Source organism: Daktulosphaira vitifoliae, unplaced genomic scaffold (genome assembly GCF_025091365.1).
Source record: "Daktulosphaira vitifoliae isolate Bord-2020 unplaced genomic scaffold, ASM2509136v1 Scaffold_4, whole genome shotgun sequence".
In the NCBI taxonomy this organism is placed as follows: Eukaryota; Metazoa; Arthropoda; class Insecta; order Hemiptera; family Phylloxeridae; genus Daktulosphaira; species Daktulosphaira vitifoliae.
Window position 1 is genome coordinate 4,029,357 of NW_026099575.1, and position 24,192 is coordinate 4,053,548.

A 24,192-nucleotide genomic window follows, 5' to 3' on the forward strand; every position below is an offset into this window, starting at 1 on the left:
ATAATTTAAATTGCATATGTAACATATAAATTTTAACACGATATATTATTTTTGCCATCCATCTTGCTCTATGAATCTACCTCTAGTGTACGGATTAAAAAGATTATATTTAAAACATTAAAATAAATCTAATTATCTATCTAATCATAGCTAATGTGTTGAATTTTTTTTTTTAATTTACCATGAGTATTTAAAGTTGTTAGAAATTTTATTTTTTTATTTCCATATTTTAATTTTTTAAAAATCAAGTAAAGGTAATATTCAGAAACATATTTTGGAGTCAAGAAATTAATTCAACTTTTATTATATATACAATATAGGTATTAAAAATATTATATCACCGACAGCTTTTTACATTGTCTTTCTACATTGCTAATAAATTTACGCTATTATGAATATGTTAAAGCTTTCATGGATTATTGTATTATTCAGAATATATGCATATATATTTTTGAAAACATAGATATATTTGTAAATATTATAAATAATTTATAAAACTATTACACAATAGATTATTCCTGTTTAACCTTCAATTATTTATTTAAAAATAAATTATATAATGATAATACATAATTTTAAGTATACAATTAAATTTAATGTGTAATAACTCAATTCACAAAACTATTTATATTTTATAAAAACTATTTATTTCAAATAAATATTAATAAATTTTAGAAAAGATTTCACTATCGGTAAATCACCAATGGATTTTCAATTTTCTTTTCAGTATTTGGTACGTTAAAAACTTCAAAAATAAATACATCGCTGTTAATACCAAAAAATTAGTCCAGTATTTATCATCTGGCATGTCGAAGTCCTTCAATACTTTAGTCGGTGAAGAATAGTAACAGAACACCTAAAATTAGAAACACGTAACTTTAAGTTATTTCAAAACTTCACATAAAATTGATCTAATTTTTGAAATTTGGAGTCAATATACCAACTGTTTATTTTATATTTATCATATTTATGCACCACTAATTAATACAGAAGGAACAGCGCCATTCCATTCAGCAATATACTAGGATCTTAAGCAGATACGATATAAGTAAAAAAAAGGACATTTTTATAATATAACTACCCTAAAGTTACTTTGAGTTTATTATTTGTCAGGGATAACATACAAATCAATAGCGTCAGTGCTAAGATAAAAAGAACAAAATTTATTTGAATAATAATAATTTCTAAAATATTATACAAAAATATCTCATGATAAAATGTATTATTATTATGATTTTAATTTAACTACTTAGGTTTTTGTCATATTATAAAAACTCAATATATATTACTTATATTTTAAATAATATCTGTTGTGTTTATACATGTAAGTTTTACAATAACATTTACTTTAAGATTTATAAATGGCTAGACTGGTGTATCACCAAACTTTCACATCATCAATAATTTTCCATCCACTAAATATTTTGCGTTACTTATTTAATAATTTTTACAGTTTTAGATTATAATAAAACATATTTTTATTATGTCTCTAATAAAAATTTAATTTAATTTATTAATTTTTTTAAATTTCAAAGTAGCCATTTCTTAGCTTTTTTCTTACTAGAAATTTTAATGGCACGACAACAACTTTAGGGCAAGCACTTCTCGAGTTACAAGCATTTTAATACATTGAGTGGGTATAAGGATCGTACCAGTATATATTTATAACACGTATTCCACTAGTCTTACATACTGGATGAAAAATTATTAATTATATCAAAACCTGATGGTAAACCCTGTATAATTACATAAAATTCTCTTTATTCTACAGTATTATATTACTTTAATCATTGTTGTATAAAAAATTGTATGCCATAGTCCACGGTAGAAAACATTCTAGGAATATAATAAGTATTATAAATGTAGTAAATGCATTAATGTTAAGAATTATTTTAAAATATGGAATTTCAATGTATTTAGTATTTGTTTTACTAACTACAAAAATTAGATAAACCAAGTCAGCGAGGGTATTATTAGTACAAAAAAATATAGAATACATGTTAATTTTAATCAGTTATTATTTTATTTTCATTTTCTACTTTTAATTATATCGTTTTTTAAACATGCATAGAGTAACCTGAGGTAAAAATGTGTATTTTTTTTTGTCATATATCTGTTCCTCAGAACTATACTAACACTATACTAACGCATATTTAAGTTTGGACTCTCTCATATAAAAGGAAATAGTTCGATTAAAAAAAAAAGGTTGTCGAATGAAAGAGGTATATATATACATACACATACAGTATATATTGTGTATCATAAAAAAATCATAATATAAATATTGATCAATACATTTTATAAATAGTTATAGCAATACAAATTTCAAAAATATAAAATATAAGATCAACAATTTCTTGATAAATTTACTGTAAATAGTAATTATAAAATTTTCTGACTGTGTATAATTCTTAAAAATAACATTTTTTTAAATACTCATTAAATTTTCTATTTAATGATGTAATTTTCAAACTTTATTATCAATGATAGTAAGGTACATTGTTGTGAGTTAATAAATACACTAACTGACAATACAAAAAGTATATCTATTGATAGTCACAATTGATAATAAACAATCCGTGACTGTGATAGCAATATTATAAAAAACCAGTCAGTATTTCCCGAACATTTTCAAAAGTTACTCCTGATTTGAACATTTAATGTAAAAGCTAATTATTGAATCTTTATGAAATATCTATAGTAATGAATACCAATTAACTTACTTCTGTACACTTTAAATTAGGCCGATTGTGTCCATAAATAGAATGCATTAAAGCTTCCATTCCATGTTTAAAATACGAAATATCGTATAACTTCGACAAAAACTTTGGTGTATCACTTATTTTGACTAGAATTCCAGAAAAGAGTACCCACGGAAGAACTAACATATTTGATAACAACGTAATTAACTGTCAACAAACAAATTTGTTAATATTACAAAAATTACAATAATTACAATAAAAAAATTCTAAAACAAGAAAAGATATTATTTTCCATATTTTACGACGTAGATGATAACACTTTTTAGTTAAATTTGGTTTTTTTTTTAATTAATCATAGATTACATTACAAGTCAAGTAAAGTTCATTTGATAGTATGTTCAAATCAGCGTTAAATAAAGTTAATTATTTCGTATCTAAATATTACCGTTAGATTTCTAAACAGTATTGTCACAAATACTCCAACGGCTTGTGCTAATAACCCAACAATGGTCAAGATAAGAGTGAAGAGAGCAAATCTTGACAGTTCAAAAATCTGATTTGATAAATAGTATGTAATAATGCTAAATAATAGCGTACACATAACCTAAAAAAAAAAATTAATTAAATAGTGATATAAAATATTTTACTTAAAATAATACCTGAATTGGTAAATCCACAATAATATGGCTGAAGAAAAAAGTTGATAATGAGTACCATTGATTAAAATGTTCTTTTATAGCCACTTCAAGTTCCATCGCAACTTATTTAAAAATTTTTTTTATTAATTTAATAATTAACACAGTTAATTTATGTTTCATTTTAACTCACAAGACACTGGAATTGTAGAACAAGATGTAAATGCAGTAAATATCAAACAATTAAATAAAAATTTTATGTTATCTTGTGTACAAGAGGCATCATTACCGATTCCGTAAAATATTACACCATACATAATACCAAGCAACGCATATGTTATTAATCTTATTTCATAGTACTAAAAATATATTATTTTAATATATTAAAGTTGATATTTTCAAGAAAAAAAAATCTATTTATAATAATAAATTAATTTGTCATTTTTGGACTGACATCTACTTTAAATTATTTAAGATAAAATTGCCTATTTTATTACTAAAAATATTATTTATTTATTTAAATAAATTAGTAAAAAAAATACTTAAAAAAGATACCTTTTCTTTTTTAATATTAACAAAATTCCTATAAAGTAGAATGAAACATTGATTTATATAATTTATATACTTCTTATTTTTTTTATAATCTGAATCTTTTCTCAAAAACAAAATAGGAGATACTATTTCAGTGCTTTTATCTAAAATTAAAAAAATTTATGACTTTTTTTATAATAAGTTTTTGTTATTAACATCTATACCTTTATGTATGTACGAATGAGCATCAATATTCCTTAATTGTAGTCTACCGTTCTTACTACATTTGGTTAAGTTTAATACATAATCTCCATACTCTCCATGACTTACTTCTAGTACTTTAATTTCATTACAGCAAAATGATTGGTTTAATAGTTATACCTATACGTTACTAAAATATACGATTTCGTAACATTATGATTAAACTTACTGAAATCAGCAATATTGTGATATAATGGACACTTAAGCCCATTTTTAGCGAGGAAATTTGGTAAAGCAGAAGTATGCCCATTATAAATACAATATCCAGATGGTGAAAGCACATATAAAACATCGAACTTTTGTAATTCGTCCGGAGACACCTGGTGTATTGAACATACAATTGTTTGACCAGAGTTTGCTAAGCCTTTCATAATTTGAATCACTTGTTTCGAGGATGAACTATCTAAACCACTGAAAATAAAACATATTGATGATAAATGTACATTTTTATAAATATATATGAAAAAAATAATCATTTAATTTTAAATATTTTAATTAATTCACCTAGTTGGTTCATCAAAGAACATAATTTTAGGATTATGAATTAATTCCAAAGCAATTGATAATTTTTTTCGTTGACCACCAGATAAATATTTCACCATAGTATCATAAGAGTTGTATAAACCAAGTTTACTTAAAATCCCATTCATCTAATATCAAGAAATATTATTTAAATAATAAATTTGAGTGAATCAACATAAAATTAAATAAAGTCTCACAAATTAGCCAAGATGTAAAAGAAACATAAATCTAAACAGTTTAAATTATTTAGAATTCTAATCAATTACAAATATAATTATAACAAAAACTTGTTGATATATATATATTAATACTAAATAAGCTTTTAAAAGTAAAAAAAGTGTAAATTAATTTTAGACTAATGATCGTATCAGCTAAAGATTTAAATATTATAAAAAATAATCATTTTGAACATTTAAATTTATTTAAAATTTAGAATAGATATTACGAAATATATACGTATATTTTTATCTTCTATTGTTCCTTCTAAGTAGGATATGTACACTAAATACACAAAAATTTCTAATAGAAATATGGGAAGATGGGTAAGTTGACACTCTTATGTTTTAATTAAATCTCTTAAAAAAAATATATTCACCACATTAACTTGACATTTGGTAAAAATATTACTTGATGTATTGAGGATAATTGGGAAAACCCTGATAAATTAATATTTATTATATTAAGAATTAATAAATAATTAACAAAAAAAAAAAAACCCAGAATAGTAGAGTCGTGGCACAGTAGGGATATAGCACTGTTGAGTCCAGTATAGATGATATCTGACAGTGATTAAAATCACTATTATATAAAACGCTTCGATACAAATCTGTAGATAGTGTTTAATTAAAAAAAATTGATGGATTATACCGAAAGCAACATGATCAACAATTTACTTATTTATATCTTGATTAAAAGTTTTATGATTTATAGGTGTAATATTTGAATAAATATTTATTATTGCAATTAAATATAGTATGAAATTGATATTTAATAATTTAATATTGTAATTTTTTACAAAAATCGTATTTTTTATTAACTTTGATGTCCGTTTTCACCATGAAAACAAAATCAAAATTTTTTTTTGATATTAAAGTATATTACATATACTTTAATTTAAGATATATATAAAATTGTCAGTATTTCTGGAACACTTTCAAAAGTTAAGTTGAAAAATTGAATCCCTCTGTGTTGGTAGGTAAAGGGTCAAATTAATAAAAAAAAACATATAAAATAATAGGTAAATATCTCATAAATCTATAAATTATATTGATCCATACATTTTTCAAAAAGTTATGGCGGTTTTAAGTAAAAAAAATTGAAAAAATTCCGAAAATTAGCGATTGTTAAAATTGTTATGTTTTTGGAGATTTCCCCCATTTACTGGGAACGAGGGAAATTTTTTCAATTTTTGAGGGCAATGTCTTCGACTAGATACAATTTGTGATCTTTTGGCGTAACGTTGAAAGAAATCCGTTCGGTGAGAGTTGAAGAAAAGTGGTAACAGACAAAAAAAACACATCGTAGTAAAATTAATACCTTCTCAGCTTTGCATCGAAGCTAAAATAGCCCCTTAATTTGAATATCACTTAAAATTTCAAATACTTTTGTACTTGAAATTTACCGACATTCGTAATGTTTTTACTTATTTATTGTAATGAAAAAATTTCGGTTAACTTATTTATACTCAAGTTAAAACCTTATGTCATAAAACAACAATATTATACCGTTATTGTAAAAAAAAGTATAATTGCGATTTAAAACAAAGATCTGTGTTCAATAAAATTATTTTCGAAAAATTAGTAGTTGTTTGGTAAATTTATTTTAAAATACTTCTAAAAAAAGATCCCAAATACTTATACATTCTATAAATCCAAAAAAATCATCTTGATCCAAGAGTCAACTTACACCACCTTCTCTAATTAAGATAATCCCTATGACACAACTAGAATTTGTCTGCTATATGAATCTTTTTATATTAAATATTCATTGAGATAATTGAGCATAATCCACACATTCCTATGATGATAAATTATATTATTGACCATTCCTTTTCTATCAAAAAACCAATATTGCTTAGAATTTTTTTAAATTTATGATAATAATATTGATTTTGGTATTGGGGCCTTTGATTTATTTCTTTGCAAAATTCATTAAACTAAATCTGAAAAAAGTACACCACTTTTGCTCTCATAGGCTTTGTAAAATAAACATTTTTTACCATTTCTATGTTTGATCTATTGATTGATAACACTGAATATTTTAATTTAATTGCAAACTCCATGGTTTCTCTGACAGTGAGTTGTCCATGCAAACTATTATCTTGCATAATGTAGCATGATTTTTTTTTAAACTTCCTAAGCACTCGCGGTTTATTATTTGCCATTACCGCACCAGTAAAACCGGTTCTCCTATAAATAGTAAAAAAAAGAAATCCATTACATTCGTTTTCGGGTTTCACGTTACAAATAAATAACGTTTTACATGTTTCTAATTCACATAAAGTATATAAGTATACACACACACACACAATATGTCCTTCTATCTCTCTTAAAAAAATACATCATTTTAGGAAATATATTTTCAATTTTTCACACATAAGAAACAAATCACGATGAGCGATGATATACATGTATGTGTACGTCAAAATTAATTTAATTAACTTAATATACACAGTGATTAGTTTTATCATTGACATTGAAATATCAATTAATTTCTCCTAAAATAATAATAATTTGTGATTTTTTTTTCTTCATTTGGTAGTATTTTTTAGGTTCATGCCTTATCCTTTATAAGGATATAAACTTTATAATGTTTCAATAAATGGTAACACACATAATTAACTAGCTTAAATGTTAGAAAATTATCCAACTAAGAAAATTACTGATTTATAACAACATTCGAACAAATATAAGAAGTAATGAATATTTCTATAATTGGGCGGGGTACAGCAGAGTGATGTGTAATAATACAAATATATAACCTGCACTAGAACTATTATCTATAGTTTATAATTTTTATTAGAATTCAATATATTAGTTGTTACCGACCAGTCATTTTCTCGATTAAATCATTTTTAAATATTTAAGCTAGTAAAATGTGTATGTGGCTATTTAAAAAAATAAAGATGATATCCTTGTAAGGGATAGGCCATGAATCTAAAAAATATTTAACTACTTTTAAAACAAAAATTGAATAATATTAAAAAAGAAAATGATAAATTAACCATTCCGTACAAGATAAAATCGAAATAATGTTTCTTCACCTGTATCCAGATAAAATATTTAATAGAGTAGTTTTGCCACAGCCTGAACTCCCAATTATTGCACATAATTGATTTTCTAAGAACTTTCCACTTATGGCATTGAGTATAACTTTTTTTTCTGAAAAAAAAAGTATTTAAATATTTAAACAATAACAAGTAATTACAATTAATTAGCGGGATATTTTTCATGGGTATAATTAAAATGTTATTTATTAAACAAAAAATAATATCCAAATGTAATACTAACTAATTTTTAGATCGCTTTGAAAACAATGTACACTACACGTGAGATTAGTAAATTCTATGTCCATGATGTATTGTTGATTTGGTTTTTACGCTATGAATGTAGGACCACCAAACTATAAATATGCTTATTAATATTGTTTTGCAAGTTCTAAAAAATAATGTTGTCAAACCAAACTACTAATATTATTAGTATAGATAATAAACAATGAATTTTTAAATCATACTTACGATTAATTTATTACATTTTACATGTTTCCGTCTTTTCATCAAAATCGCCTCAGTAGTTTATTTGAATATGCTGTTCCCGCGTAAGAAAAGAATTTTCATATTCTCAATATTATTATTACTAATATGCTTTTAAAATTAATTGTAGCTAATAATGTAATAAACTATAGAATTATACAAAATAGCACAACGTTTACGGTGTATCAAATACAAAGTGTTGAGCTAAAATTTTATAGTATATTTATTTTTATTGCTATCAATTGTGTCCTATATAATTTTAATATGACTATGGTGAGTATGTTACTTCATAAGTAAGCAGTGGAGAATGTAAGAGTAACAACTAAAATCTACAATCACGTTTTTCAATAACTAACGCGAATTAGTAGGTTTGTGAATTAGAAGGGGTAATTTTTCGATTAAACAGTTGGATAATTTAAACTCATTCAGTTTAGTAGAATTATTCTTTATAAATTACCCAAAAAATTCAGTATTTTTAATCAACTTTTTCCTGAACTAAAACTTATTATATATTTTACTATAATCCTTTGAGACTTTCACAATTTTTAAACACACATTGAAATAAAATTAATAAAACCAAAAAGGTAAGATTTTCAATATATTTTAATTAGTAAGTTGACAAAGTTAGAAAATAGTCTCAACTCATTTTCAAAAAAAATATGCGATTTGAGATAATTTACCTTTAGTGTATAAAAATGTCTAAAATTAAATAGATTTGTCTCTAGTTGCTGTAGAAATTATAGACAGTATTTAAATTTGAATAAATGTTTTTAAAGAAAATATAATTTCAACATACAAATAACTACTTTAAATTTGTGGTGTTTCTTGAAACTTTTTGTAGTTATTTTTATTTAGAAATATAAAACTGTATCAGGTGAATTCGTCGCGGGCAAATCATCCTGTTTTAATTTAATTTAAATAATTTATAAAGAGTTAAATTTTCCCCTCCTGTTCTCTCCAAAATTCAATTTTAAGTAACTTTAAATATATTTCAGAGTAAAAGTAAAATTTGATGTATATCCCCCCCATCTCTCTAAATCCTAAACTTAATCAATGTATAAATATAATAAATTTTTATTAGAATATAAATCATAATGAAATATTAAAATAAAAGTAATTGTAAAATTTTTAAGGATTGTATATTCTCAATATGTGTCTTCTGATTTAAGTTATCAGATACATAAATTATACATAACCATAACTTACTTTAACTATTAATTACTAAAAACATTGTAAATAAATTTTTTAATAGAAAAATTAAATAATTTTACATAACTATATATTAGTTTATTATTATTCAGTTATATTTGCATAACTGGGCTATAACAATAGTAAAATACGCTGGACATTGCGATGATTTCATCATTATAAGATTATTAAATAATTTCATTACTATAAATTATTATTATCATGTTAATTATGATTTCTTTACTAACTTAGACTCTGTACTGTATTTAGTCAAGTCATATCAATATTATTTTTGATGAGAAACAATCACGTAATACATTATAATCTACTAGTTAAGTATATTATAATTTTAGTTACGAAATCTCATACAACATCATAATTGCATACATATTATCGTAGAAAATAATAAAATAACTATAATAGATTTTTTTATTAATACTTGACTATTATTATTTTTACTGACTTTTCTTAATTGAAGGACACAATGCAAAACGACCAGGTGAGTCCATTTTATGAGTAATTTTTCATTAAAATATTCTTTCTAAATTAAATAACTCCACAAACATTACGAGTATAAAATTCAATGGTGTATTGAACTAAGTAGAAAAATAATTTTACTCAAAATTAACTGAAAATTTGAATACAAAAATTTGCAACTTTAATATTAATATTTTATATTATGTAATTTTAATCTCATTAAAATTTTGGTCGTTGCATCGTCATTACCGTATTATGTTATAATTGTTGTTTCTTACTTTTACTGAATTAAATTATTCTAATACTTTATATTAGACAGAAATTAACTATTTTTTAACTCCTTCCTTCCAACAAAACTGACTTTCTATTTGCCCCTTTTGTTGGATATGAACCAAAATCTTGTANTATTTGCCCCTTTTGTTAGATATGAACCAAAATCTTGTATAATTTTTTTAAATGAATGAATTGAAATACCGAATACTCTTTAATTTGGAAGCTAATAATTTAAATTGCATATGTAACATATAAATTTTAACACGATATATTATTTTTGCCATCCATCTTGCTCTATGAATCTACCTCTAGTGTATGGATTAAAAAGATTATATTTAAAACATTAAAATAAATCTAATTATCTATCTAATCATAGCTAATGTGTTGAATTTTTTTTTTTAATTTTCTATGAGTACTTGAAGTTGTTAGAAATTTTATTTTTTTATTTCCATATTATTTCAAATACTTTAAAATCATTATATTTTATATTTCAAGTCAAACGGGTAGTTCTAACGGGAATTTTATTATACTCTGAAGTTTGAGTATTAAAGATTGGTTTAGAAATAAATATTTCACGTTTGTGTTTAAAAAATTTGGTCTCTAAAGAATTATTGATCGAAATATCAATGTTAGTATCTAATAACTCCAAAATTTCAATTTATTCTATATTTTGAACAGTAGTTTTTTTTCTTTTTATTTTTGAAATCATGCCTTATGGAATTTTTCAGAGCACAAAAATATTAATTTTTTGAACATAGATTAGCATTAATATATATTGTTTTTGGCTTTAATTTGAAAATATAAAAAGTGATCTTAATTAGAACCGTTTAATGGGAGCTATATAAACCTTACAATTATATACTTAATACTATAAAAAAAACTATTTTTCCTTACCTAATAATAACCACGGGAAATAAAATTATGGCTATAAATTGATTTAATAAAACTATAAAACGTTTAAAATATTATTTTTATTAAACTATGTGACTTCCACAAAATTTGCAAGTAAGAAATTTATGTTAGATATATAAACAATATCTATGTGAATCACTTATGAAATAATATTTTTTATTTTGAACTCTTAGACTATGTAAGGAGTCTGAATAAATAGGAACTTCAATAAAAATGATATTTACAAATTACAACAAAATTGTAAACATTTTGTAAATTTTCATTTAGTATTGTAATTAACAAGATTTGTAAAAGAAGCTTTGATTTTAAACAAAAATTCAACAGATACTATATTAAAACTATACAGCTTTATAATATGTTCATTGAAAAACATAATCATAATACTAATTGGTAAAAAAATGTCTTAAAATTAATAATACAGTAATCATAAAGTAATAAAATAGTTTCAACAACTATTTAGCTGGCCGTAAAATAAAAAATAAAATAGTATGTGTATTGAACTCTCACTAGCGATATGTAAATTTTCTTTTTATTATGAGATAAGTTAAAATTTTAATAAAAAGATACATAATTGTGATGACCCAAAAATTAAACCAATATTTGTTAACTGACATGTCCATACTTTCTAATACTTTTGATGGTGATTTACTATAGCAAAATATCTAGATAAAATTTAAAAAAAAAAGTATGATATTATTATTAGTCATAATTAAGTAGATTTTATAAAATATAGTAATTGTTAATTTTTTATAAGTTTATTTTATTTAAAATTTATAGAAAATTCAAATTAAGGCTTACATTCATTACTTACTTCAGAACAATTTAAATTTGATCTATTTAATCCATAAATACTATGCATTATTGCTTCCAAACCATGTTTCAAATAAGAAACATCAAATAACCATTGAATACTTTTAGGAGTGTCAGAGAACTTAACTAATATTCCAGTGAACATTACCCAAGTATTGACAATGAGTGTAACAAGTAGTGTACTAAACTAAAATTAAAAATTAAAACATTAACTTGTTATCACTTTTTATTTTATAATAAAAACTCACCAACGGATTACTAAATAATATTCCTACAAGCAAACCAGCCATCTGTGATAATAATCCAACCATTATCATAATTAATAAGAAGGATCCAAATCTCAATAGCTCAAGAGGCTGATCAGTAAAATAATATACAATTAAACTAAAAAGTATAGTACATAAAATCTAAAAAAAAAAAAAACGATTAAGAAAATAATTTATTAAAATTAAAATGAATTATAATGCTATTATACAATTTATATCGGTTACATAATTTTAATGATATTTAATAAAAATAAGAGGAGAAGGGATCTGTATAATGTATAAATAAAAATAATCTAAATTAATTTAAATGACCTATTAAATCAAAACTATTTCTGAAGTTTTTGTAACTATTAGTTATCTAAGAACAGTATTTTTTATAAATTTAAAATTTCAAACTACCAATGTCAATGTGTATTGAATAGTGTGTGAATATAAAATTTTTAATATAACCAAATATATGAAAATAGAATCTATGTATATATATTTGATATATATAATAATGAATTATTATAATATTCAATTATTATTATTTATACAAGTTGATTCTTGTAATGCCAACTATTCAATTTATTTTAAAATAATAAATTTTTCTTTGGCTTTGGTTAGTTATATATATATATATCTCATTATTTGCTATAAATAATTTTAATTATTTTAAATGGCAACATTTATATAAATTTATTTTATAATACTTCTGACCTTAATTTTTATATTTTTATACTATTATTTATATTAAAATTTATATTATTATAAAAATTTGTGTCCACAGACCGACAAACAAACGCACATATAGTAAAATTAATACCTCTTCAGCAATGCATTGAATCTTAAAGAAATATACAATATTTTTAAATGTAACTTTATTAAAAGTTATTATTATTTTTTTTTTTTGACAAATTTCTGTTTTATATTATTTTTGTAAAGTCATTAAATTCATACTTAAAAAATGTAAAAAACAATTTAACACTTATCACATTTTTGCATACAAATATTGAGTTTATAAATACAAGTATTTTCTTAAATCTAATTAAAATAGTAACAAGTTATTAATATTTATATTATCGATTCAAAGTAAAATCTCATCAATGGTTTTTTTTAATATCCTGTTGGCTTCGATGTTAATTTTACTATAACATTTTTCTTTTTTTGTGTCTGTTACTACTCAATCTCAGCTCTCATTGGACCGATATTTATGAACAATACGTCAAAAGATCACAAATCGTATTTAGTCAAAGACATTACCCTCAAAAATTGAAAGAATTTATCTCGTTCCCCGTAAATGGGGGAAATATCCAAAAAAATTACAAATTTCAAAAACCCCAAAATTTGAAATTTTTGAATTTTTTTTTTCTCTTAAAACTGTCATAACTTTTTTAAAAATGAATAAATTAATATAATTTTTTTTTATAGATGCTTGATGTCTTTACCTATCATTTAATATATTTTTTTTATAAATCTGACCCTTTACCAGTCCACAGGGAAGGATTTAAAATGATAATTTTTTCATAAAAAATTTACTTTTTCAACTTAACTTTTTAAAGTGTTCAGAAAGTATGACACTTTTTTATATATCTTAAATTAAAGCTAATGTAATGTACTTTATTATGGAAAAAAAAATTCGGACTTTATTTTGTCTTCACTGTGGAAATGGCTACCAAATGCTATTTTTTTGTGAAATTTCTCGATTTTACATTTTTAACTTTATAATACTATAACTTATTGAAAAGTGTATGCATCAATACAATTTTTTCATGAGAAATAATTTTTATATCTCTCTTTTATTTGACATACTTTATCTTAATCAAGATATTAATAAGAAAATAGCACATCATATAGCTTTTGGAACAATCCATCAATTTTTTTAATTAAACACTATCTAAAGATTTGCATCGAAGAATTTTTTTGATGGTGATTTTAATTTATGTCTGATAACATTATACTTTACGCAACTATGCCACATAACCACTGTACCGCAACCCCCCTGTGCTGGTTTTTTAAATTTTATTTCCATTGTTTAATGTATAATAATATAATTTATTTTATGTAAAGATAACAATCAAGTTAAAAATATAGTCATTTGTATCATCTTAATAATATGAAGAACATAAATTTGCATATTAATTGATCATAAAACTTAAATAAAGTTACTGTTAATGAGTGTCTATTCCTAGCCAATAATATGTTTAACTAAAAAAAATGTTATATTATACCTGAAGACCTAAATCAGCTACTGTATAACTAATATAATATGTTAATAATCCATAGTATTGATTGAAGTGTTCTTTTGTAAGTACATTAAGTTCTGAGCAAACTATAAAAAAATATAAACACTTATTAATTTTTTATTTCTAAATAAAGAACTAAAAATTGAATTATTACATACAACTGATTTGCATAGTTACACTTGAAGTAAATGACATGCACAATAACAAATTACACAATAATTTCACATTATCAGAAGTAAATGAAGCATTATTTCCAATTCCATAGTACACTGAACTATACATGACACTAAGAAATAAGTATGCAAGTAATCTTGTAATGTAAAACTAAAATTTAAAATTAAAATTTAATATACTTCTGCTAAAGCAACCTAAGGAAAGATGGATACAGCTTGACCCAAAAGGTTAAAATATCGAACTTTTAAGGGTTAATTAGTTTAAAAGGCCTTTAGGAATTGTTAATTACTTGACATTAACATGAAATCTAAGATTAAAATAAATAAAACATCTTACCTCATGATAGTTATACAAATAATAAATAAATAATTTTTTATAAAGTATCATGAGGCAAAATATGAATTAAATAGGTAAAAATTATAACCCATGACGATCCACAATTTTTTAACAATTCTAATAAATTATAATTTACTAAATATTTTGCATCATTTTTTTTTTAAATAATTTGTACAGTATTTGAGCTATATTAAAAACATATTTTTTATGTATTGTTTTTGATAGTAAAATAAAATATAAATGTTTATATTTTAGATAATTTTTAAAACTGACTTAATTAATTTAAAAATAAAATAATATTGATAATTTTTTTATTGGATCTTATAGTTCCATGTTACATAACATACATGATTAACTAGCTTATTTGTTAGATAATAATCTAATTAATTATAGGACTAATTTATAATAACTATTGTACCAGTATTTCGTAGGTTATTTATGTGTTTATATCTATATGATGGAATGAATATAGCTGGGAAATGTTTGGTCATAAAAATACAAGCACATATTCATCAACACCAGTTATTACTTTAAATTGTTAATAACTTCTGAAATACTGGTTATCAAACAGTCATTTTCTTAATTAGATCATTATCTATTAAATAAGCTTGTTAATTATGTATATTGCTATAAAAAAAAAAAAAAAAGTTTACAACTATATAATGCATAAGGGAAGAACATTAAAAATAGTTTGAAAAACAAGTTATTTAGACTCTAATCTGTGCTTATTTGACGTTGAAAATTGGACAATAAGGTAGTTTTTTGGTTGATTGCATATAACTTGTAAAAAAGCAATTGCAGAAAAAAAACATAGAATGTGAATTGTAAATATAAATTTTCTTTATATATCAAGTACTTATAAGATTTTTTGATAAATCTATCGGTTTTCTAAAAAATTACAGAATACAAAATATTTTGACGATTTTTAAAAATAGAAATTTTTACAGATTTTTGGTTATATTTTATGAGCGTTTAGAGTTACAAACAGATATTTCATATGAAATGATCACCTTACCCTCTACCCTAAAACTAATAATTGTCTTAACTCATAATTAATAAAAATACAAAACTAGTTAATGAGCAGTCAAAATTTGGTCATACATTTAATAGTAAAATAATAATAATAGGCTCTCATTTAACTAATTTATTACTGATGAAGTATGCATAATAAATATAAATCAGTACCAGAGCTTTACAGTATGTGTGTTATGTACCCACTCTATATATTAAAACTATTGTAACTCAATAAGTAATATTCGTAAAATTGTAATTGACATATCAAAATTGTTTGTAAGAAAAGCTCTAAAAAATTTTGAAAAAAAAAATAAAAAATTTTAATTTTATATATTTTACTATTAAACATAAATAATAAATATATCATTTTAAAGTAGTGTAAGGATACTTACATTGTTAAATAAAAAAATAATAATGCATAATATTTAGTAAATCAAAAGTCAATAGATTTGTTAAAATATCATGGAACCCTCTGTAGATGAGATTTTAATACTTTATTGTGATTAAGTTTTTAGTTAAAATATCTTCAATGCTCACTATTGTGGCCCTCAAAAATCGAATGTCTTTTTTTTTTTACGCTACCCCTGAATTTTTTTTTAATGGTCAAAAAAATGAGCTGTGCAAAATTTGGGACCGATCCGTTAAGGTTAACCCGTGCCCCCGGCCTATTAAGTTGAGTCAAAGAGTCAAATTTAATAGAAATAAGTGATCTATGTCCCATAACTTTTTTTTCTCTTAACTTAGAATAATAAAAGTAAAACTCAAGTAAAGGAAATTTTACAAGAAATTCAAAAATAATAACTTCAATGTTGTTTTCTCAATAAATAGCCCACAAAAACACTACATACAGTAAAAAACATGTAAAAGTCTTAAAATACGTTANATACATACAGCAAAAAACATGTAAAAGTCTTAAAATACGTTATAACTGATTTTGTTGATTTTTAATTATTTATTTTCATTTTGTTTTTTGGAAAACGCATGTTCGTTTAAAAAAAGATTCTAGAAGTTTAATTTTTTATGCCAAGTACGATAATTATATTAGATTTATTTTTTTATGGACAGTTAATTAATGATTAATTACAAATTTAACAAAATTGATTGTATTATTACATTTTGTCGTATCAATATATCAATTTTGGTTTACTGAATTACTTTAAGATAATACCAATTATATTATTATTAAAGATAAGAATATTTGAGTTATTTTCGACAACTGACATAATTTGTGTCGTATAAATGCAGCAGACAATTTGTGAACACGTTAAATATATTTTACATGTTTATTATTATGTATTAAATGATACGTTTTAATCAAAAATGTACAGTACTTTTAGCGTCTTTTAAAGTATAACAAACTAATATTTATCTTATTGGTAATTATTCCCACAAAATAACTGGTAGTAAGTTCCCATCAAATTTACAACTATTTAATCTGAACACTGATTTTTTAAAAATTGATCCATCATTTTGGAGTGCGAACAACAGTTACATAAATGCTTTAAATACTATAAGTAAATTACGAGTAATTAATGATACAGCCTAGTGTGGCATTAAATTAATCTAAGACTACATTAATATATTAACTACAAATGAACAGAACACAATACGTTTTACAAATAGTAAGTAATTATCGGAAAAAATTTCCTAATTGTAAAAAAAGTACATTATCAAAAAATATATTATAATAATATAATTTAATTATTGTTAAAATATTTTTTTTAAAGTTATTATTATTTAAAAAAAAAAATTAATTAAAAATTATTAATAACAATTAAATTAAACTGTTAGATTTGTAATTAATCATTAATTAACTGTCCATAAAAAAATAAATCTAATATAATTATCGTACTTGGCATAAAAAATTAAACTTCTAGAATCTTTTTTTAAACGAACATGCGTTTTCCAAAAAACAAAATGAAAATAAATAATTAAAAATCAACAAAATCAGTTATAACGTATTTTAAGACTTTTACATGTTTTTTGCTGTATGTATTGTTTTTGTGGGCTATTTATTGAGAAAACAACATTGAAGTTATTATTTTTGAATTTCTTGTAAAATTTCCTTTACTTGAGTTTTACTTTTATTATTCTAAGTTAAGAGAAAAAAAAGTTATGGGACATAGATCACTTATTTCTATTAAATTTGACTCTTTGACTCAACTTAATAGGCCGGGGGCACGGGTTAACCTTAACGGATCGGTCCCAAATTTTGCACAGCTCATTTTTTTGACCATTAAAAAAAAATTCAGGGGTAGCGTAAAAAAAAAAAGACATTCGATTTTTGAGGGCCACCCTAATGCTCACTTGATATTGAAAAATAATAATGCTATTGTTTACTGAATATCAAATAACTATATCATTTTATTTTAAATTAAATAATAACATAATTAATAAAAAATGAAATCACACTTTTTGAGACAAATTTGTCTGAATTTATTGAATTAATAATACTACATTATTTATCGATACTAACTTTTTTTCTCTTCATACTAAGCAAAATCATATGCAAAAGAACAATAAACTGAATTGAATTCCTACAATCTTTGTTCACTTTTGATGTATGAACTTTTTTACCAATGATTTCAGTAGATTTTGAAATTTCTTGAAGTTTTACTGAAAAAAGAAATACTTCAACTAACTTCACTAAAATATTATTAATTTATTATTTTAACCTTCTGTCAAGTCATTATTACTACTTTCCCACAATGGTGATTTTCCATTTTCAATAGATTTCATCAAATTATAAGCATGGTTCCTTCCATATTCTCCTAAGCTCACTTCAATAACTATATGATAAATAAATTTAACTTTTCTTTATTTATACAAGAATAATGATAACAATTATATTTTGTTTTTGCTCACTGAAATCTGCTATATTGTGGTACATAGGACACACTAACCCTTGTTTAGCAAGAGCATTAGGTAATAATGAAGTTGATCCATGATAAATACAATAACCACCCATAGAAAGTATATATAAAGAGTCAAACATCTGCAATTCATTTGCTGAAACTTGATGTATTGAACAAATGATTGTACGTCCACTATTAGCAAATTCTTTTAAAATTTGAACGACTTGCTTTGTTGACAAACTGTCTAATCCACTTTATTTCAAATAAATGTAAATTTTTATAAATATATATGAAAAAAAAATAATTATTTCTTTTTAAATATTTTAATTGAAATAATTCACCTAGTTGGTTCATCAAAAAACATAACTGAAGGATTATGAATCAATTCTAACGCAATAGATAATTTTCTTCGCTGACCACCAGACAAATTTTTGATTAACGTATCACATGACAAATTAAGATTTAATTGTTTTAAAATGATATTTATCTAAACAATTAAAAATTTAACTAAAATATATGAAAATCATTTTGTTGGTATTATGCAAAAAAATTATTAGCATCATGGTGTTGGCAGATTTAAAAAAACTTATTTAATATTTACCTTCAATATATTAATGAATTAAAAATCTATAATTTTAATAAAATAATTACCATTTTATATTTTAATTTATTTAGCGATATAACAGATGTTTTCAATTTTATAGCAAATTCCATTGCTTCTTTAACTGTAAAATTTTCATGAAGGTAATCTTCTTGTGTAATGTAGCAGGACTGTTTTTTAAATTTATTCAACTCTCGAGGTTTATTGTTTGTAAAAAATTTTCCAGTAAAACCAGTTGTTCTAATTAAAAATAAATTGTGTATAATATAGCAACAAAAATAAATATTTTTTATTGAAATTATTATTATCTTAATACAATAAGCATTAGTTCTACTGTAACTTTTTTTCTCAGATTTCACAGGTAAACAACATTGTTTATCTCTGTAACATGTAACATAACACACATAAATGTGTTTTAAAAATTTATTTCTGGATTTAAATTATAAAATTTATCAAACATTTTTTGGAATAAAGGCTTTCTTTAGAATTCACAATGAAAAATAATAATTAAAGTAACACAAAATTAATAAAATCAAACACTACTTAGTCCAAAGTTTTAAATATACATTATATTTGAAGTGTAATTACAACGGCTAAAACTGTCATTCTATAAACTTATATCTTACTTGTAACCTGATAAGATGTTTAGCAATGTAGATTTACCAGACCCTGAACTTCCAATTATTGCACATAATTTACCACTAGGAAACTTGCCGCTAATTTCATTAAGAATTATTTTTTTCTCTAAACAAAACAATTCATATCAATGATTTTGTTAATATTTCAGCAATTGTTTAATAAACAAAAAATTCTTTATCTTTTGGTTATAAAATAATGAGAATAAGAATAGTGAACATAAACATTTTTGACAAAAAGAAGTATGATTTAATTTTAATTTTAGCTTCGATGCGAAGCTGGAAGATATTGGTTTTACTATGTGTTTTAATTATTATTATTATTTTATTTTTGTGTCTGTTACCACTTTTTCTCAGGTCTCATCGGACCGATTTCTTTCAACGATACGTCAAAAGATAACAAATCGCATTTAGTCAAAGACATTACCCTCAAAAATAGAAAAAATTTCACTCGTTTCCCGTAAATGGGGGAAACCTCCAAAAAAATTACAAATTTAAGTCGCTAATTTTCAAAATTTTTTTTTTGTTAAAACTGCTTAAAAATTACTTTTTTAAAAATGAACAAATCAATATAATTTTTTTTTTATAGATGCTTGATGTCTTTACCTATCATTTGGTAATTTTTTTTTTTATAAATTTAACTCTTTATCTGCCTACAGGGGGGATTTAAAATGACAACTTTTTCACAAAATATTAACTTAACTTTTGAAAGTTTTCCGGAAGGTCTGACGCTTTTATATCTTAAATTAAAGCTAATGTAATATACTTTATTATGGAAAAAAAAAATTCGGACTTTATTTTGTCTTCATGGTAAAATGGCTACCAAATGCTATTTTTGTGTGAAAATTCTCCATTTTATTTTTTACATTTTTAACTTTATAATGCTATAACTTATTGAAAAGTGTATGGATCAACACAATTTTTTTATGAGAAATAATATTTTTTAATAATCTCTTTTTTATTCGACATACTTTATCTTAATCAGGATATTAATAAGAAAATAGCAGATCATGTAACTTTTGGAATAATCCACCAATTTTTTAAAATTAAACACTGTCTAAAGATTTGCATCGAAGCGTTTTTCTTTATAGCGATTTTAATCACTGTCAGATATCATTATACTTGATCCAACTATGCCACGTTACCACTGTGTCACGACCCCCCTTGTGCTGAGTTTTTTATCCAACAATACTGCTACTGAAAATGAGAGTAATATCTACTAATAAATATAAAAATTACTATTAACACCACCAGAAGAAAGGCAAAGCACTTACCTAGGAACCGCGTTTAATAGATAAAAAAAAATTATTTCACTACAAATAAATAAACTGAATTTCACAATATCCAGAACCGAAATTGACTACTAAAAATCATACTCATACGAATGTTTAATGTTTATATTCCTTTATTTCTTATGAACAAAATTGAAATGAAGTTAATGCTCGGAATAATGTAACATTCTGTATCATATAAATAATTTTATCTATATATTTTATACGAATGATATTCTATTTTAATCAAGTCCTTTCGGCAGACTAATTGACTTTTTAACATTCAAATTGTCCGTATGCGACAATGGTGTTTAGAACAAACAATGATTATAATTGATAATAGTTTTACTCATAACGAGTGAATAATTATAACTTATAATTTATTTATCATTGAATTATTAGTTTAGTTAACATTTTCACAATTTAGTTAAGTTTATAATTTATGAAACGTTTTTTACAAAAAAAAATTCAACATTTTGAGTTACATATTTAATTTTTACAAGCCAAATTATTATAAAATAAAATATTTCTTTTTAACTTATACAATAAACAAAAAATGAAATTGCAACATATTGTCATTTCCGTCACAAAATCGCGTATGTCAAGTTTTTCAGAAATTTTTTTCTCGAGAAATGTATACTTACAATATTGACACATATTTTTACGTTTTTAAAATAAAAACTTGTAGTTTTAAAATCTTTTCTTCATTCTGAATAAATTTGAAAACTTGAGATTATAGTCTTGTCATCAAGACGACGATATTTTTCCGAATTTATCATTTTTCAGTATAAACATAAATATAAAAGATAAAATAAAATAAAAGCTAGTTTTATCTTAAATTGATCACGAGTAAATCATCTACAGATAATTGTTTTTAATCATACAAAATTTTATTGTATATTTAATGAATATAGGTTTTAAACATCAAAAATTTTTGGAATTTTCAGGTGTAAAAGTAAATATTTTCAAAATGTGTTTAATGTATGTACCAGTTAATATTTGTAATTAATTCAAATCAATTTTTAATTTTAATGTTAATCTCGTTGAAAGTATAAAAAATAAAAAAAAGTTATGTAATTTTTTAAAGAAGGTAACGCTGGTTAGTGCGTATAGTCGGAAATTTTATATAAAATTTGAGGGAAAGCTGAAAGAATTCTAATTTAGATATCAGGATTGAGATTTAGAAAGACTACTTTCCTATTTTTTGTCAAAAGTCATAAAATATTTTAAAAAACGAGGATGGTGTGGAAGTAAAATTTTCTATTTTTTTTTAATTAAGTGTTAAATAACCCTAAGTTCTTTCTTATTTTTGTCAATGTCAGGGCGACAATTTTTATAAATACTATATCTGCTCATACAACATCTCATGAAAAAATGAGATTAACACCCAAAATTATATTTTAAGTTAACTACATTGTCATAATATTAAAGTTTTCTTGCATAAAAAAAGTCTTACTTATTTTGAAATCGTTTTGAAAGCTACGCACATCGTAGGTAAGGTTAATAAATTCTAAATCAATTAGTTCACTTGTCGAGAACGATTTTTCAGACATTCTATATGAGTAATCTGAAACATAAATATAAAACATATATTTGTAAAAAAATGAGGAAATAATAGTGTTTAAGGCGGCAAGACGTTTTGTTTTTCGTAGAAGGTAAATGGTAAGCTGTCATTATTGTACCCAGTGCGTAGGACTAAACCGGACTTTCGTTAGCTTTCTATTTTAACCTTTTTTTAAATTAGCTTATACATTATATAGGCAACTTATACAAAATAAATTAACTTATATAATAATTATGAAATTACTTTACAATCGTTTTAAAGTAGTAACTATATAGAAAAGATATTGAAAATTATTTTGTTCTAGTAATGAATTGGATCATAGCCTCTAATGATTTTCTTCTTGAGAACTGAAAGCATAATTACACTATCACGTATACTTCGGTTAGAAAATGAGGCATTTTTCCATTGTTTCATTAGAAAAATAACCTGACTTGCAATAAGCCTGAAGCTTTCATTTTAAATGTTATTTACTCCAAAATAAAAGTAAAAAAAATTAATTGACAACTTATTTTTAAGTCATTAAATATGTATTTAATCATCTTATAAACACACATCAATATATTTAAAGGAACAAAAAAGGTTTTAGAACAAAATTATTTTTGAAATTAGACTACATAGGAAAGTATAAAACTGAAAAGTAAGAACTTTTAAAAAATAATATTTTTGAGAAAAATTACACAAAATATATTTCAAATGTTTGAAATCAATTCAAGAATAAATAATTATAAAAAAAAATGTAAAATATTTTATAGATCAAAGGCAAACTGAATATAGAGCAATGAGGGTATTCCTATGAATAGCGTATTACGATTTACAAAATTGCATTGACCTTTTTTTTTGCTTATCAATTTTTTTTTTTTTTTTTTGGAGGTAACAGAACTACTACGTCACTGGTATAAATCAAAAGTTATCATTTAAAAGTTATCTTATCGACGTGGTATTTCTACAGAGATGTCTATAATGGTTTTACAGTCATCCTGACAACAGTTACGGCCAGCACAAGACATGAGTCACACAGATGTTGTTTTTATATTTTTAGGTGTTTATTTATTAAATATAAGTTGATGAACATAAAAACTCAACAAAAAGTATAAAAAGCTGCAAGTGTGATCTTCCCAGACGGGAAAAATACGGCATAATCTAACATTAGAACATTTCGAAAATTATTAAAAAATTATATAATCAAAAT

The 24,192-nt window shown here is 23.2% G+C and overlaps 3 protein-coding genes across 18 annotated transcripts in view; 1 reads left to right on the plus strand and 2 right to left on the minus strand.

Moving 5' to 3' along the window:
• Positions 1 to 681: 681 nt before the first annotated feature.
• LOC126905525 (ATP-binding cassette sub-family G member 4-like) lies at positions 682 to 8,812 on the minus strand. 3 transcript variants are annotated; one of them, XM_050685293.1, is made up of 13 exons: positions 8,388 to 8,812; positions 8,161 to 8,272; positions 7,914 to 8,031; positions 6,870 to 7,059; positions 4,634 to 4,779; positions 4,299 to 4,540; positions 4,093 to 4,206; positions 3,893 to 4,032; positions 3,531 to 3,696; positions 3,362 to 3,462; positions 3,148 to 3,306; positions 2,724 to 2,909; positions 682 to 856 (listed from the first exon to the last, which is right to left on the minus strand). In XM_050685293.1, exons 2-13 carry the CDS (start codon positions 8,222 to 8,224, stop codon positions 698 to 700), a joined length of 1,785 nt encoding a protein of 594 aa, XP_050541250.1. In that variant the 5' UTR covers positions 8,225 to 8,272; positions 8,388 to 8,812; the 3' UTR covers positions 682 to 697. The 3 variants fall into 3 exon arrangements, with proteins under 3 accessions (XP_050541250.1, XP_050541249.1, XP_050541248.1); XM_050685292.1 differs by having other exon boundaries at positions 8,161 to 8,333; positions 8,388 to 8,811; XM_050685291.1 differs by having other exon boundaries at positions 8,161 to 8,307; positions 8,388 to 8,810.
• Positions 8,813 to 8,821: 9 nt separating this feature from the next.
• The window catches only part of LOC126905527 (uncharacterized), a 49,078-nt gene continuing 33,707 nt past the window's right edge, over positions 8,822 to 24,192 (plus strand). For 2 of the 7 annotated variants that reach the window (XR_007704020.1, XR_007704022.1), the window contains exon 1: positions 8,822 to 8,986. Coding sequence is in view for 1 of the 7 variants with exons in the window: in XM_050685301.1 (XP_050541258.1) it covers positions 10,075 to 10,089 (15 nt within the window). In the remaining 6 variants the exon portion in view is untranslated. Of the gene's footprint in view, positions 8,987 to 9,541; positions 10,090 to 24,192 lie in introns of those variants that run through there. The other 5 variants (XR_007704018.1, XR_007704021.1, XM_050685296.1 and 2 more) reach the window with 4 other exon arrangements.
• The window catches only part of LOC126905522 (ATP-binding cassette sub-family G member 4-like), a 32,911-nt gene continuing 20,279 nt past the window's right edge, over positions 11,561 to 24,192 (minus strand). For 5 of the 8 annotated variants that reach the window (XM_050685280.1, XM_050685281.1, XM_050685282.1 and 2 more), the window contains 12 exons: positions 22,896 to 23,006; positions 20,160 to 20,277; positions 19,584 to 19,773; positions 19,274 to 19,419; positions 18,943 to 19,184; positions 18,753 to 18,866; positions 18,554 to 18,693; positions 14,712 to 14,877; positions 14,539 to 14,639; positions 12,311 to 12,469; positions 12,064 to 12,249; positions 11,562 to 11,914 (listed from right to left, as the gene is read on the minus strand). In XM_050685280.1, coding sequence (XP_050541237.1) covers positions 11,759 to 11,914; positions 12,064 to 12,249; positions 12,311 to 12,469; positions 14,539 to 14,639; positions 14,712 to 14,877; positions 18,554 to 18,693; positions 18,753 to 18,866; positions 18,943 to 19,184; positions 19,274 to 19,419; positions 19,584 to 19,773; positions 20,160 to 20,277; positions 22,896 to 22,992 — 1,815 coding nt within the window. In that variant the 5' untranslated portion in view covers positions 22,993 to 23,006 and the 3' untranslated portion in view covers positions 11,562 to 11,758. Of the gene's footprint in view, positions 11,915 to 12,063; positions 12,250 to 12,310; positions 12,470 to 14,538; positions 14,640 to 14,711; positions 14,878 to 18,553; positions 18,694 to 18,752; positions 18,867 to 18,942; positions 19,185 to 19,273; positions 19,420 to 19,583; positions 19,774 to 20,159; positions 20,278 to 22,895; positions 23,007 to 24,192 lie in introns of all 8 variants that reach the window. The other 3 variants (XM_050685278.1, XM_050685283.1, XM_050685285.1) reach the window with 1 other exon arrangement.